The sequence below is a fragment of the Encephalitozoon intestinalis genome, chromosome V (assembly GCF_000146465.1).
Source record: "Encephalitozoon intestinalis ATCC 50506 chromosome V, complete sequence".
NCBI lineage: Eukaryota > Fungi > Microsporidia > Unikaryonidae > Encephalitozoon > Encephalitozoon intestinalis.
The window spans coordinates 182,820-196,642 of record NC_014419.1 but is presented as its reverse complement, the minus strand read 5'-3'; the positions used below and the strand labels follow the sequence as shown (position 1 = coordinate 196,642).

The window sequence follows — 13,823 nt, the reverse complement described above, 5'->3', positions numbered from 1 at the left end:
TTTTACTCTAAATTCTTTTTATGATCCAACCATACTTCATTCTACTACCAATCCCTGTATCTCTCCCTTTTCTAGGATCTATATCTATTTCCCTCTCTCTTTTCTTTTATCCTCCGTTCCACCTTTTCTGTGGCCTTTAGCTCTTCTTGTGCTTTATGATCTTTGGCCTTTCAATCATCCTACTGAAGAAAAACCCAATCTCTAAGGTGTGTTGAGACTTATAGTAAAATTCCACTTATTTTTCTCTTTATCATTGTTATAATTCTTGATGTATTCACAATGATTAAATGGACTATCTCGGTAAGCTAAACTCCGACCTAGTTAAGAGAGCTATAAAGGAATAATTATTGAGAGAAGGAAGAAGTTAGGCTACAACCAATTAAAGAATTTTTTTCATTTTAGGCCGATGTCTCAATGTGGTCTGAGTAGAAAGAAATCTTAAAAGTTACTATAGTGTTTAATTCTTGTCCATATCCCCAAGCTTCAGATCTTTCAGCTTCTGCCTTACCTTTTCATAAGTATCATCAGGGTTTTTAACGGTTGTTCCATGGACATCCTTATGGATGTAGATTTCGTAGTCGTTTCCTCCCTCTTGGGTCATGTTTCCAAAGAAGTATACATTCTCGATTCCCTCCCTCTTTATGTGTCTCAAACAGTATGTCTTGTCCCAGCCCTTCGGAAAGCAATCAATTGATACCTCTCCTCCAATAGAGAACACTAGACAAGTGTCCTTGAATCTTTCTCTCATCGCAGCAACCATTTTTTCTCGGAACTTTCCCCTCTCATCAATTTCCAAAAACTTTCTACGATCCTTTCTGTTGCAACGTCTTCCTATTAAATTTATATAGATTGTTGAGTTTCGATGCTCAACAAAATTTTTACCTCTTTTCATGGGGATTTCGAGCTTAGTAAGATACTCTAGGACAAAGTTGGAAAACTCTTTAAGGAGTTCCTCTCCGAGGACGTTAATTATCTTTTTCTGAGACATCAGAGCTCCTTTCTTGTAGAAGCTGAGACCGTTTTCTGGAAATCCATAATCAAATAGCTCAAGAAGATCGTCTCCAATCTGCTCCTTTTGCTTTGAAAGATCTGATCCACCCACAAATCCTAGGAGAACCTTCTTTTTAACCTCCTTTAGCATCTCCTTCATCTTCCTAGATATTGGAGATCTGGATTCCGTAAGCGTTCCATCTACGTCAAACAAAAAGATAGTTTTTTTATCTCTTCTTGGAGTATTCTCTATAATTTTGTCAACTTTTCCAATATCCATCTGCCCATCCAAAGAACACTTCTCTCTCCTAGGCACTTCTCTCTTCCAGGCACTTCCCCAACTTTTAGCTACGTTGTTAACATTAATAGCTTTTTTTGAAGGAAAGAGAAGATTTTTCCCTCTTGATTTGCCCAAGAGTCCAAGAACTTCAAGAACCTTTATTGCAAGCATTTTTCCTTCATCAAAAAATACTTATATGCTTTGTTTTTATCGACCGATACGGAATATTGGTCAGAGTTCTATTAATTATTAAAATATACTTGTTTATTAATCTGGCATTTCCTTCTCCTCATTGCAACTAATTTTAAGATCTACATCATATAATTCCCTTCTACCGTGTTTTTTAGGGATCCCAATCTAACTGATCAATTATTATGTTATCCCTTAAGTCTTTTCTGAATTTCTTCAAAGGAATTCTAGCACTTAAAATAACAGTCCATCTGAGATCTACATAGAAAAAATAAAACAGCTTAATGGATAATATTTCTTTTAATTTCCAGCTAATTATTCCTGTTCCCGGTGTTGTTCTTGCTCCCCCTGTTGTTGTTGTTGTTGTTGTTCTTGTTCCTCCTGTTGTTTCTCTTCAGCTTCCTTCCCCTTAGATACGCGGAGTAGAAGTGATTCACGTACAGATACCATCATATCTCCGAGTAACTCTGCAAATGCTTTGTGATCGTTATTTTCCGCATGCTCATTGAATTCCCTTAAGAAATCTTCGTTGACCAAGATTTCAATATTCAATTCAGCAGAGATTTGTATAACCCGGGATTCCAGCTTAGTTATATCCAGAAGTTCTCTTTTAAGATCTTTTAGCTCAGCTCCCTGTTCTAGGAGAGAAGAAAAATCATTCCAGCTTTTAAAGAGAAGCTCAGAAAGCTCTCCTAGAGATTTATAAAGTCTTAAGTGGTTCTCTTCCAAAGCCACTTTCCCTTCATTGCATGCTTTGATTACATTTTGTATTCGAGAGGAAACCCTGAGGTAAAGATTGCTGTGCTCTTTAACTTTGACTGCCAAAGCTACATATTTGTAACTTGGCTCCAGCGAAGGATTTCCCTGATCAACCTTGCTCTCGCCTCCGCTTGCGCCCTTGCTATCTGAAGCATGGATGGAAACTAAGAACATTAATCCTAGAACGCTTTGGTACAACAGCCTCATATTCCTTAGGGTGATTAACTCCAAGAAGATTTATAACTTTAAACTCCTATATATGGCTAATTATGGCGTTAATGATTAAGTTATGATTTAACTATTGATAGAGTTCAATTGACAGTGCATTCAAGAACTCAATCATCTCTCTAAGAAACATATTTTACTTTAGGGATGACTATCTATAATTTAATTTAAAGGGTCTCTAGTAGTAATGAAGTTCTAGGACTTGTTAGTCTTCCCAAACTTCCTTTCTATAATGTCTCTAGCTTACTAATGACTACCATTCATCCTCTTTACTTGGCTGAACGAGCCAATTCGGCTTGCCCTCTCTTCTTGAATTCATTTGATAAACAAACCCTAAGATGAGTGAAAAAGAACGTGTTGAAGAGTTACTTGAGGTATTAAGCCGGCTAGGCACAAACAGAGAAGAAGGAATGGATATTTACGAGAGACGTGTGTTTGCATTTATGAAAGATATCAAGCCTGAGACATTTGACTCTCTTGACTTTGGAAGTGAGCTTGAGAGGATTGCTGCATATCCTATAGTTCTTGGAGCTCTTTTCATGAGGAAGGAGTTTAAGAAGATCGACAAGATGGTTAATGAAAACCTGCTGCCTTATCTCATTGGAAAGAAAAGAATCTACGATTATTTTATCGGGCTCGTTGTGAAGATTTTTTATCTTGCAAGGAAGAACGAATGCCAGGATAACTCCACTCTTTTCAGTCTTCTTGTTACAAATAAGGAGCTTGGTAATGAATATACCGTTTCGGTGATAACCAATTGTCTTCTGGATATGCTTATTAGCAACAAAATATTCCAAAGGATCGAGAGTTCCATTGTAACAACTTCTGAGCAAGCAAGGTACAATTATTACAATGGAATAATTTCCATGGTTGAAGGAGACTACGAGTCGGCCCTGAAGTGCTTTCACACAAGCATCATCCTTTCAACAAATCGTGATGTGATTTTAGGTGCTGAGAAACGTGTTATTTTGTGTATGTTGCTTAACAGCGATTACAACATTCCGTACTCTTATAGGCCAAGTCTTAAAACATACTTTGAACTTGCTTCTGTTGTGAAGAAAGCCGAGATAAAAAAGTTTGAGGAGACTCTAGAAAACAATAAGAATGAATTGATGTCTCAAGGCTTGTACTTTGTGGCAAGAAGATTATATCAAAATGTAATTCAGGAGGGAATAAGAAGAATAAGTGTTATATATTCCCAAATATCTTATGCAGACATAGGCCATCTCTTAGACATCAATCCTGAAGAAGTAGAGTATCTGGTTAAGAGAACAATTAGAAAAGGTTTGATAGTGGGGAAGGTTATTGATGGTATCTTTTACTCTCTGAGAGAGGATAAGTCGGGGGCTGACATAGGTATCGGAATCAGGGATTGCATACAATTAACGAAGTATATCCAAGAGCATATGAGATATCCTGCTATTGAACCTCTATGCTATGAAAAGGTTAGAAAAACCCATGACAAATAAAATCTTTACTAGTCCGACTATCTTCCCTAATATTCCTGATAAGAAGCTATTTCTTCTTCCGAGCTCTGGCTTTCAGTATGATGTCCTTCCTTTTCTACCTCTGGATATGGAAGTTTCCTCTTTAGCTTCTTATATTCCTTGTCCAGATGAATTTTTGTTTTACGTTCTATGCCTTCGAACATCTCTACGCCTCCTAGCACTATATTTCCCAGGCTATCAATGTCCTCTTTGGTCATATCATATTCAATGATGTTGTCTATTGCTTTATCAATGGAACATGCTTTCAAATGGCATGAATATCTTCTTAGTATCAATTCCAGAGCGTATTTTCTTAGCTCTTCGGCATTTGCCCGGATTCTGCATGATGAATGCACCGAAGCTGTGTGGAGTGCTCTTTCTGCTTTCAAATGCTTGGAATTTTGCCCAAGCCATGATGGGAACATCATCTTCTTTGTTAACGGCCTTCCTCTTGTTGGTATTACAACGCTATATACTGCATGAAGTGGTGCTAGGCTCCAATCCTGGCCTGCTCCTCTTATGAGTCTTTCAACAACATCTCCTAAGCTAATTGAGTCAAAACACTCAGAAAGGTCTCCTAGACTTTTAAAAGAGGTCTTTAGAACGTTTTCGCTCACAAAAAGTGGCACCAAAGAGTAATCCTCAAAATAAAGGTCTATTTTTTCCGAGACCGACTTTCTTTGAAAGACTTCTCCTGCTACATCAAACAGGCTCTTCATTACGCTCTTCTTGACGAAGTTTGTAGATATACTGGAATTAAGAGTTCTTCTGAGTGAAATTCCTTGTACCATGCTGATGGCGTATCTTATATCTCCGTTGCTCTTTGCTATTATTTCACTTAGAACTCCATCAGGTATTCTTTTTCCCTCCTTCTCCAGTATATGTTTTATTCTTAAGAGTACTGGCCTAGAGTCTGGTTTTCTAAATCTTAGATCCAAGCAATGGTTGGACAATGTTCTTATTTTCAGATTATTGCGATCGTTGCATATGCATATAATTGGTATTGTTGTCTTTTTAATCACACTTACAAGCTCGGGAATTCCCCCTCTGTCACTTGACATCCCGTCGACTTCGTCCATTATGAGAGCTTTCTTCTTTGATGTTCCGGAACAAATCGATTGGCTATTGGTAAAACTCCTTACCTTGCTACTTATCTCCGATTTGTTTCTAATATCACTGGCATTGAACTCGACTACATCAAATCCAAGAGATCTACAGACAATGTGGGCCATGGTTGTTTTTCCAATTCCCGGATGCCCACTTAACAAAGCTGCCTTATATTTTGTACATCCCTGAAGATAGTCCTCCAACTGCTTCATAATCCCTGGATTTCCTATAATTTCATCTTTTCTCTTGGGCCTGTACTTTTCATTCCATACACTACTTAAAGCAGACCCACCCCCTTTTTCCGGATCCATTTTTAGATGTTTTTCTGTCTCGGGTGTACTGCTAAAATCATCTATGTTACTCTCAACCAATTTAACAAATTCCTCTTCGTTTAGGATTTTTATATTCAATTCATTTGCTTTTTGTATCTTCATCGGCCCAGGATTGTCTCCCACAACAAGAAAGGACGTCTTGGACGATGGTGCTGTTGTGCATCTCCCACCGAGAACCATTACTCTTGCCTTCGCATCGTCTCTGCTCATCTTCATGTCCCCTGTAAACACAAATACTTTTCCTTTCAACGGTTCTCTCTCCAGAGACATTTTGCAAGGTAGAAAAAAATTCCTTTTCATCAGCCATAACATTTCAATCTTCTCATTCCTATAAAAAACCTTACTGAGGGAATCCCCCATGGAATTTCTCAAAATAGCAAGGCTTGACAGCTGGACCTTTGAAGGAAGTAACCTTTGGTCTCCTTTGCCGGGATACCCTGCATTCGGAGGACAGTTGGCAGCACAATCCCTTGCGTCTGCATTTTCAACCGTCAGCTCGGATTCAGTCCCGGTTACAATGAACATTCTGTTTATTAATCGATGTAAATCTGACAAAAAGGTTAGGTATTCGGTTAAAAATCTAAGAAATGGTAGTATCATGGACATGAGGCAGGTAGATTGCTATCAGGACGATGTTTTGATATCTAGTTCTCATATCAGCTTTAGCAGGCCGGATAACAATTCCCATGACTACGAAAGTCCCCCGTATACAGCTTATGATGATGAATTTATCCCGTTTTCGGAATATATATCAAGGTCCCTTGCCAACACCTCGACAAACCAGGCAGAGATAGCCGTCAAGTTCCAGGTTCTATATGAAAACATGTTGATGCTGTTCAAGGTGTTGGATGTGGATGTAGGGAAAGAGAATAAGGACATGAGACAAATCCGTATTAGAATAAAAGAAAAACCTGAGAGTATGGTCGAGAAGGCTTCCCTTATCACCTTAATTACCGATATACTACTAATGGAAACTGCTCTCATAACGTCGAATCTGTCTCTATTCTCCAAGGATCTATCTCTATTGACTTCTTTGAACCATGTAGTGAACTTTGTGAATCTTGAAAAAAATATTGATGATTGCTATTTGTATTATATTGTAAAGTGTAAAGGAATAAGGAATTCAAAAGCTATTTGCGAAGGACAGCTTATACACCAAGATGGAACCCTGATATGTTTGACAGGGCAACAGGGTGTGTTCAGAGTTAAGTCCTCTTACTCAAGGCAATGAGTTGGTAGATTTGTCTACTTCAATCCTGGTCAATAACATTAAATGGTTTTATCAGGATTTTACTTTCCTGGCCTTCCTAAGAATCCCTACACAATGGTTATTCCAACTATAGCGAAATCAAACGTGTATGTTAATGAGAAGAAGGATGAGAAGTATTGGAATTATGAATACTATAGCATACCTACTGGATGCATAGAAAGATACCAAATATACCAGCGAATGGGCCGAGGAAAGTACTCCGAGGTCTTTGAAGGGCGGAAGGATAGAGAGAAGATAGTAATAAAAACTTTAAAGCCCGTACGGAAGGCAAAGATATGCAGAGAGGTTCTAATACTGAAGAATCTTTCTCATAAAAACATCATAAACTTGATGGATGTTGTTGTAGATTCTGAGTCTCAAATATACTCTTTGATCTTCGAATATGTAGAGCACGAAGACTATGCAAAAATATTTGAAAAATTAAGTTACAAGGATGTTGTCGAGTATTCCAGACAGATTCTTTCTGCACTTAGCTACTGCCACGGCATGGGGATAATTCATAGAGACATCAAGCCGCAGAATATGGTAATCAATCAGGAAAAAAGAGAGTTGAAGATAATCGACTGGGGACTTGCTGAGTTTTATCACCCAAGAAAAGAATATAGTGTAAGAGTTGCAAGCCGATACTACAAAAGCCCGGAACTACTGGTTGATTATCCATACTACGACTATTCTCTTGACATTTGGTCCTTTGGATGTGTACTTGCAGAGTTAGTATTTAGGAGAAGACCTTTTTTCCATGGAGAAAGTAATAGTGATCAACTTGTTAAGATAGCTAGAGTTTTAGGATACACTGACCTAAGAAAGTACATTGAGAAATACAAGATGGACCCACTCAGCCCAAAACACGAGGGTACGGGAGAAAGAGTGTTACTTTCCTCCTTTTCACCTCCTGGATCGGCTGCCTTATATGCCAATGCAATAGACCTGTTGGAGAGGATATTGGTTTATGATCACCAAAGTAGGCCTACTGCAGAAGAATGTCTGAAGCATCCGTTTTTTGAATCGAAGTAGTTAACTTTACATGTTTCCCAGAACATCGAAAAATTAAAATTTCTTAAAGAAAACCATCTGTTTTACTCACTCGGAATACCAAGACCATTTGTTCAATCTCCTCTATCATAGAACCTACTCAAGGCTCCCCTTCTAACAGGCTTATCTTCAAAATACCTAGGCAACTCCTCCTTAGGTCTATCCATTCTAGGTTCTTTGAAAATACTTCCAACTTTGGAGTCTATGGATATAAGCTCGTAAGGTATCTTTTCTATCAAACTTCTAACCTCCTTTTCACTTCTTGCTTTCTTAGAAATAAATGGAGAATCCTCGTAGGAGTCATATACCGGATCTCCACATCCTGGAACGATGATCGTTGATATTCCATTCAAGCTTCCAACACATAGTATGTCCTCATAGTTGCAGAAGTCAATGCTTGATACAAGTGTTCCCGTCTTGTGCTTCATATATAGCGCCTCGTCAGAATTCAAATCAATGAAGTTTTTCCATATATAGACGTTGTTCCCATAGGATAGGGCCAGCATGTTCTTCTGGCTCAAGGATGTTGCAGACAAGCTGGTCTTTCCTTTCAGGCTGTTGAGTTGCGTATACGTATTCCTCAGGTCCCACACGTTAATTCTATTGTCCATCCCTGCTGTGATCATGTACCTTCCACTTCTCTCAATCTCAATGCTTGAAATGGTATTTCTATGACATAGTATTTTCATAAGATATTCTTTACAGTTAGGAGACCACAGGCTAACAACACCTTTGATGCTGCCGGTATGTATGATGGCATTTGCCGGATTCTGTTTCATAGAAGTAACTCTTCGCTCTTTTATAAAAATTTCGCTAACAATCTTTCCTGTAGATATATCTTGGTACCTTAAGAACCCTTGGTGCGATGCACTTGCCAGAAGGTAGTGGTATGGGAGATATTCCATTTTAAATACATGGCTGTTTTCTCTTACGCAATGCTGTTCAACTCCATTCCCGTCGTATATGAAAACATTGTTCTTTTGAGCAACTGCAATAAACCGTTCGTTGTGGAGATATATTGCATCGTGTATTGTTTCATTCACATCCATCTCAAAATGAAGATCCATCGATTTGCTATTAAACGATGCCAAATATCCTTTATCATTTCTTAGAAGAATGTGGTTTCCATTTCTCGAATATTTGGCATGCACAGGGCCGTTTTCTAGTTTCAGATCGTACGCCTGCTCAGATGCTTTGATACTAACATACTTTCGAATCTTCCCTTGTGTCACATCATAAGTTTTTTCGTCTGAATCTACTTCAATGTATCCACAAGACTCTGTCCTAAGTATATCGTAGTTCACCACATCCTTCAGTGCCTCCTCTGCTATTTTCTTTCCACTCTTTATTTTTTCTCTTATTATCTTTTTGGACATCCTGGGTCTATAATATCTTCACTTTTAGTATAACATCAGAGACTATTTCTCGCGGGTAAAGACCACCCTAATCATGAGAACTTGCTCATCTGTACTCAATCTCTATACACTCCCCATCTTTAAGCTCGTATGCATCAATTTCAATGCTGTCTGCTAGTTCCCTATTTTCCCTCTTAAGAGTAATTTGCTCCCTGTCTTTTCCTATATGCCGGCATATTTCCTCCTTCAGTTCTTTGATTGTATTATCCACTCCTATGGTAATCAAAACAGACACCGACATCCTATCGGTACACCTCAGCCTTATAAGATGCATTTAAAGTTTTATTTTGTAAGGGCAGGAAATTCTACTAGACCAATATACACAAGAAATCAATTAAATAACTTTTATTCTCCCTTTGCAGGTATTAGATCTGCCTCACCTTGATCAATGATCGAAATGCATCCCAGTCTATGCCCTCTCTCGGTGATGTTTCCTAGCTCCTCGTTGTTAGCATTGTGGAAAATAATAGGAAGTCCCCCTGCAAGGACACTGTAATACTCAAGCTGCTTCCTCTTTGTGGATGGGTAATTTGATGAAATAACAAGGCATTTTGCCCTCTTCATAATGATAGACTTTATGGCCCTCTTAAATCCAACAATACATTCTCCAGTCTTCATCGCTAACAGAAGTGCAGATGTAACGTTGTCACCCTTGCTGCTCTTTCCACTCATCTCTATTCAGGGCAAATTTTTTTTTGGAATTAAACCTAATAGTCCCAAGAAGAAAAAACATAAGCATTTCCCAGAAACTCCATTCTAAAGTCTCTAGTCAAATTTATTAAAGCTTGGCTTCTTGGTGTCTATATTTCCATCATGCTTTATCTCTGCCATTTCTGCAAGCTTTCTGGCCTTGTTTTTATATTTAAGCCTTGGTATTCGATCTTCTGCCTTTCTCTTCTTAACGAACTTATTTTTTTTCATTTTGTCTGTTATTGTTCTCTTTCCCTCTTCTGCAGGATCTTCCTCTTCCACACTGCCCTTGTTTTCTTCGCTTTGGGGCACCTCCCCGAGACTCCCAGCTCTACGCTCAATAGCACATATTTTCTCAAGAAGAATACTTGTCTTGCTCAACATTTCTTCTACTGGGCTTCCTTTTCTATCTTCCGAATCCATCTCCTTGTAAAGAACAAGATTCATAAGATACACCGATAGCAAGTCACTTTTTACATCAAGAACCTCGTTCTGGATAGAAGATCTGGCCTCATCCAAATCACAGCTAACAGACTTAATATCCTCCGAGTAAAATTTCTCTTCCATGGGCATCGGAGAAAAAACACTTTTGCTTGTATCGGGAAGCAGGGAAATGTCAGTCCTGACAGGGACATCACAAGCACAAGTCCTGTCTCCAGACAAAGGATACACAGTAAAAAAAGTGTCTTCATCTAACACTTTTATAGTAAAAAGGGGCAATAGGTATACAGAGATCAAGCATGTACTCGAACTCGTTGAAAATCCATTAGATCTTGAGAAAATTCATGACTCTATTCCATCTAGCTCCATATGGAATCTGTTGCCGCCCGTAGATGTTCAAGGCTGCTTTTACTTGGGAGACTCCCAGATAGAGCTCGTAGAAAAGGAGTTGAAGTTGCTGAAACTGAGCGGTGGATATGCAAAGATCAATTACAAGGACATGGCAGATGTAGCATGCTATATTAGTAGCGTTAAGGAATGTAGCGATTTTGGCATTAAAATGGATATTTATCCCGAGATAGTGAAGGAATGGGCTCTCAGGAACTTTACGGGTGATCCAGCAGAAGTAGCCCTTCACTGTCTATTGGCTTGCGATGAGGGAGGCAATATGGAAATCTTTTTGAAATCTTGGGAAGAGATGCATCTAGATGAGGTAAATATTGGAGATCTTACTCAGCGTGTGAATTCTACTTTCATTCCCCAGAAAAAGAAGGAAAGATTACAACAATATCTCAATAAATTGACTGGATGACATTTATTTCATATCTCCAAAACTGTCTTGGTCTCTATCAATCAAATTCACGAAATATCTTTTGAAAATAGCTGGAAATTTTCTGCTCTTAATGATAAGGAAAATCTCAGAGGTAAGCCATTTGGAGCGCAGATTCCTGGCTTCCCTTTTTCTAACATTATTCACAAGTTATACTATGAGAAATAGGGCAAGAGCCCATCATCTACTATCCGCAATGTTGATTCTGTACATTGCCTTTGATTACAAGCACACTGCATATATACTTGGATCGATCTTCCTAAATTCCCTCCTTCTCAAGTACATCCCGATGTCAGAGTATTCGTTTACTCTGTTCAACATTCTAATCCTTTACATTTACAAAATCTTCGGACCTTTATTTGAAGAAAGAATTTCAGGATCATTCGACATCTCCGGAGTTTTAATGTTGATGACCATAAAAATGTGCTATCTTGGAAAGGAATATGACAGGAAGACGAACTCCATAAAGGATGCCCTTTCGTACATGTTGTTTACACCAGGCCTTATGCTAGGTCCAACCCCAACATTTAAAGATTTCATCCAAAATAAGTACGAAGAGCCAAAAAGACCTCCCTATGGAACTTTTCTAAAATCTTTTGCATTTCTGATTCTCTTCCAAGCCTTAAGAATAAGTGTTCCAAGGAGCCATCTTTTGGAAGAGAACACTTCGTTACTATCAAGGCTTATTTATTTGTACCTCTTCACAGTGGGAAATAGGATAAAGTTCTACTTTGCTTGGCACTTCTCTCATGGATGCTTTGCGTTCCAGAACTTCCCAGACCTTCTAAATGCTGACTTCATGAAAGTAGAGTTAGCAACAAGTGTAAAGGACCTAAGTACCTACTGGAATATATGTACTGGGATTTGGCTGAAAAATTGCTTTTTCCTCCCGATGAAAGAAAAGTCCATATTTTGGGCAAGCATAGCAACATCTGGTGTTTCCGCACTCTGGCATGGCATAAATCCATGCTATTTGATAATGTTTCTTTCCTTCTCATCCTCCATACCAATTGTAAAGGAAAACAACAAGTTGCTTCAACGCTTTTGTCCATCCCTGTTCTGGATACTGTCTAGAATCCAGATGCTTCTTCTTACAACATATTTCACCACCTCCTTCTTTCTTCTGAGCATCTCCGATCTTATACATGTATGGAAAGGTGTGTATTTTGCAGGTCATGTGTTTCTTGTCTTCAGCCTAGCAGTCCAAATGATTCTGAAGCTCTTTCTTAGACCAGAGAAAGATAAAAACACTCATTAAAATACGTTTCTCCTACTTCCTTTGTTCAAAACAACTTCCATCTTCAAGGCCCTTTGATGCGTAAAGATCCAATCTCACTGGACAAAGGCGGATATAAAGTTATTGAAATATTGTGCATATCCAAACCTCTACTTTCTTTAAAAGCAGGAACAGAACATACAGAGGGCATGCATAAGGCACTGGTTCAGAACGAGTCTGGATACAAGGTTGTTTATTTCATCGACCCAATAGATTTCGGAGCCGGCAGTAAAATATTTCTGAAAGAGAACACGAGCTCTATATTGCTTAGAAACACAAATTACATTGTGACATTCAAGAAAAACTATAGAACAAACACTGCACTGATCGGAAAATTACTGCTCAGGAATGATGGAACTGCCCAAGGAGTAAAACCATGACCCCAAAAATGTCTAGTAAAGTGATCCAAGGTTTTTAATCATTTTCAGCCTTTCCGTCCTCAATCCCTTCATAAATATCACCAGTCGTACCTTGTGGCTCTGATGAGTTTGTATCAGTTGGCTGGAGTTCATTTCTCGTATAACTTTCCCTTTCTCTGCTCTTGTACTCATCCTTGGAAAGATAGGATCTGGTCTTGAGAACATGGCCATTGAATTCTACTCCATCGAGCTTCTTCATGACATTATCCTTGTCCTCAATGTTTTTGAATTCAAGAACAGCATGATTTCCACTATATCCAAGCCTTGCATAGGAAGGCTCAAAACCATGATCATGCACAAAGTTCTTGAAGTCTTCAACAGTTGTATTCGGAGCAATGTTCTCAAAAACTACCTTCAGATGATTGTTAGGATGATCCCTTGTGGTATGTAGTCTTTTTCTTGAATCCACCACATCCCTTATGCCATGGATGGGACATGAGTTACAATACTCACAGAAGTCTCTGCTCCTTTGAGGGTCTCCTCGAAAGCCATCTCCACGGTATTCCGGTGACCTACCTCCGTATCGATCGGGAAACCTCGGGTCATATCTTCCTGGAGATCTACCATCGTATCTCATAGAGGGGGGATAGGGTGCGTTTCGAAATCCTCGATAGTCCCGATGGGGGGAGTATCCTCCTCGTCCCATGTCCATGTATCTATCATGGTATTCTCCATCAAGAGGTCTTTTTCGTCCATTGGCTCTTTCCACAGATATGGGCAAGCCATCAATGGCGTGGGATCTCTGGTTAAGAACCCTTGTTATACTGCTTTCGGAATCGAAATTAAGGAATCCGTATGTTCCCTTCAAGCTCAAATCCGTGACCTCTCCAAACTGTCCAAAATACTCCTTGATTTGTTCCTCGCTAACGTGACTTGGGATCTTTCCTATGAATATTTGCATGGGGTCTGCAACTTGAAATATTTTATTCAAGAGAACAAAACTCCCGCTTACTCATGCTTAAAGCATAATAATCTGGAATACAGACCATACACACACACGTTCCTAAACTCAATCCCTTGGCATCCCTTTTCCTCAATAAAGTGCCTAAATGTCCATCCGCCAAAATCGATAATAGAACAGA

At 38.9% G+C, this 13,823-nt stretch overlaps 14 protein-coding genes across 14 annotated transcripts; 6 read left to right on the top strand and 8 right to left on the bottom strand.

Moving 5' to 3' along the window:
• Window positions 1-457: 457 nt before the first annotated feature.
• Eint_051620 (phosphomannomutase) lies at window positions 458-1,270 on the bottom strand (the record flags this gene model as incomplete). Its single annotated transcript, XM_003072923.1, has 1 exon — window positions 458-1,270. One exon carries the CDS (start codon window positions 1,268-1,270, stop codon window positions 458-460), a length of 813 nt encoding a protein of 270 aa, XP_003072969.1.
• Window positions 1,271-1,774: 504 nt separating this feature from the next.
• Window positions 1,775-2,425, bottom strand: Eint_051610 (uncharacterized protein; the record flags this gene model as incomplete). The annotated part of the gene is made up of 1 exon (XM_003072922.1): window positions 1,775-2,425. The coding sequence occupies one exon, from the start codon at window positions 2,423-2,425 to the stop codon at window positions 1,775-1,777; it is 651 nt and encodes a 216-aa protein (XP_003072968.1).
• A 356-nt stretch (window positions 2,426-2,781) lies between these two features.
• On the top strand, window positions 2,782-3,912 carry Eint_051600 (putative transcription-associated recombination protein; the record flags this gene model as incomplete). Its single annotated transcript, XM_003072921.1, has 1 exon — window positions 2,782-3,912. The coding sequence occupies one exon, from the start codon at window positions 2,782-2,784 to the stop codon at window positions 3,910-3,912; it is 1,131 nt and encodes a 376-aa protein (XP_003072967.1).
• A 26-nt stretch (window positions 3,913-3,938) lies between these two features.
• Window positions 3,939-5,639, bottom strand: Eint_051590 (DNA replication factor C subunit; the record flags this gene model as incomplete). Its single annotated transcript, XM_003072920.1, has 1 exon — window positions 3,939-5,639. One exon carries the CDS (start codon window positions 5,637-5,639, stop codon window positions 3,939-3,941), a length of 1,701 nt encoding a protein of 566 aa, XP_003072966.1.
• Window positions 5,640-5,727: 88 nt separating this feature from the next.
• Eint_051580 (acylcoenzyme A thioesterase II) lies at window positions 5,728-6,600 on the top strand (the record flags this gene model as incomplete). The annotated part of the gene is made up of 1 exon (XM_003072919.1): window positions 5,728-6,600. The coding sequence occupies one exon, from the start codon at window positions 5,728-5,730 to the stop codon at window positions 6,598-6,600; it is 873 nt and encodes a 290-aa protein (XP_003072965.1).
• A 93-nt stretch (window positions 6,601-6,693) lies between these two features.
• Window positions 6,694-7,653, top strand: Eint_051570 (casein kinase II subunit alpha; the record flags this gene model as incomplete). The annotated part of the gene is made up of 1 exon (XM_003072918.1): window positions 6,694-7,653. The coding sequence occupies one exon, from the start codon at window positions 6,694-6,696 to the stop codon at window positions 7,651-7,653; it is 960 nt and encodes a 319-aa protein (XP_003072964.1).
• Window positions 7,654-7,745: 92 nt separating this feature from the next.
• Window positions 7,746-9,047, bottom strand: Eint_051560 (WD40 domain-containing protein; the record flags this gene model as incomplete). The annotated part of the gene is made up of 1 exon (XM_003072917.1): window positions 7,746-9,047. The coding sequence occupies one exon, from the start codon at window positions 9,045-9,047 to the stop codon at window positions 7,746-7,748; it is 1,302 nt and encodes a 433-aa protein (XP_003072963.1).
• An 85-nt stretch (window positions 9,048-9,132) lies between these two features.
• Window positions 9,133-9,360, bottom strand: Eint_051555 (ubiquitin-2 like/Rad60 SUMO-like protein; the record flags this gene model as incomplete). Its single annotated transcript, XM_009163588.1, has 1 exon — window positions 9,133-9,360. One exon carries the CDS (start codon window positions 9,358-9,360, stop codon window positions 9,133-9,135), a length of 228 nt encoding a protein of 75 aa, XP_009161852.1.
• Window positions 9,361-9,431: 71 nt separating this feature from the next.
• Window positions 9,432-9,758, bottom strand: Eint_051550 (60S ribosomal protein L30; the record flags this gene model as incomplete). The annotated part of the gene is made up of 1 exon (XM_003072916.1): window positions 9,432-9,758. The coding sequence occupies one exon, from the start codon at window positions 9,756-9,758 to the stop codon at window positions 9,432-9,434; it is 327 nt and encodes a 108-aa protein (XP_003072962.1).
• Window positions 9,759-9,851: 93 nt separating this feature from the next.
• Eint_051540 (uncharacterized protein) lies at window positions 9,852-10,343 on the bottom strand (the record flags this gene model as incomplete). Its single annotated transcript, XM_003072915.1, has 1 exon — window positions 9,852-10,343. One exon carries the CDS (start codon window positions 10,341-10,343, stop codon window positions 9,852-9,854), a length of 492 nt encoding a protein of 163 aa, XP_003072961.1.
• On the top strand, window positions 10,342-11,028 carry Eint_051530 (uncharacterized protein; the record flags this gene model as incomplete). The annotated part of the gene is made up of 1 exon (XM_003072914.1): window positions 10,342-11,028. One exon carries the CDS (start codon window positions 10,342-10,344, stop codon window positions 11,026-11,028), a length of 687 nt encoding a protein of 228 aa, XP_003072960.1.
• A 91-nt stretch (window positions 11,029-11,119) lies between these two features.
• Window positions 11,120-12,304, top strand: Eint_051520 (uncharacterized protein; the record flags this gene model as incomplete). The annotated part of the gene is made up of 1 exon (XM_003072913.1): window positions 11,120-12,304. One exon carries the CDS (start codon window positions 11,120-11,122, stop codon window positions 12,302-12,304), a length of 1,185 nt encoding a protein of 394 aa, XP_003072959.1.
• Window positions 12,305-12,360: 56 nt separating this feature from the next.
• Eint_051510 (uncharacterized protein) lies at window positions 12,361-12,702 on the top strand (the record flags this gene model as incomplete). The annotated part of the gene is made up of 1 exon (XM_003072912.1): window positions 12,361-12,702. One exon carries the CDS (start codon window positions 12,361-12,363, stop codon window positions 12,700-12,702), a length of 342 nt encoding a protein of 113 aa, XP_003072958.1.
• Window positions 12,703-12,736: 34 nt separating this feature from the next.
• Window positions 12,737-13,642, bottom strand: Eint_051500 (putative arginine/serine rich pre-mRNA splicing factor; the record flags this gene model as incomplete). The annotated part of the gene is made up of 1 exon (XM_003072911.1): window positions 12,737-13,642. The coding sequence occupies one exon, from the start codon at window positions 13,640-13,642 to the stop codon at window positions 12,737-12,739; it is 906 nt and encodes a 301-aa protein (XP_003072957.1).
• Window positions 13,643-13,823: the final 181 nt, after the last annotated feature.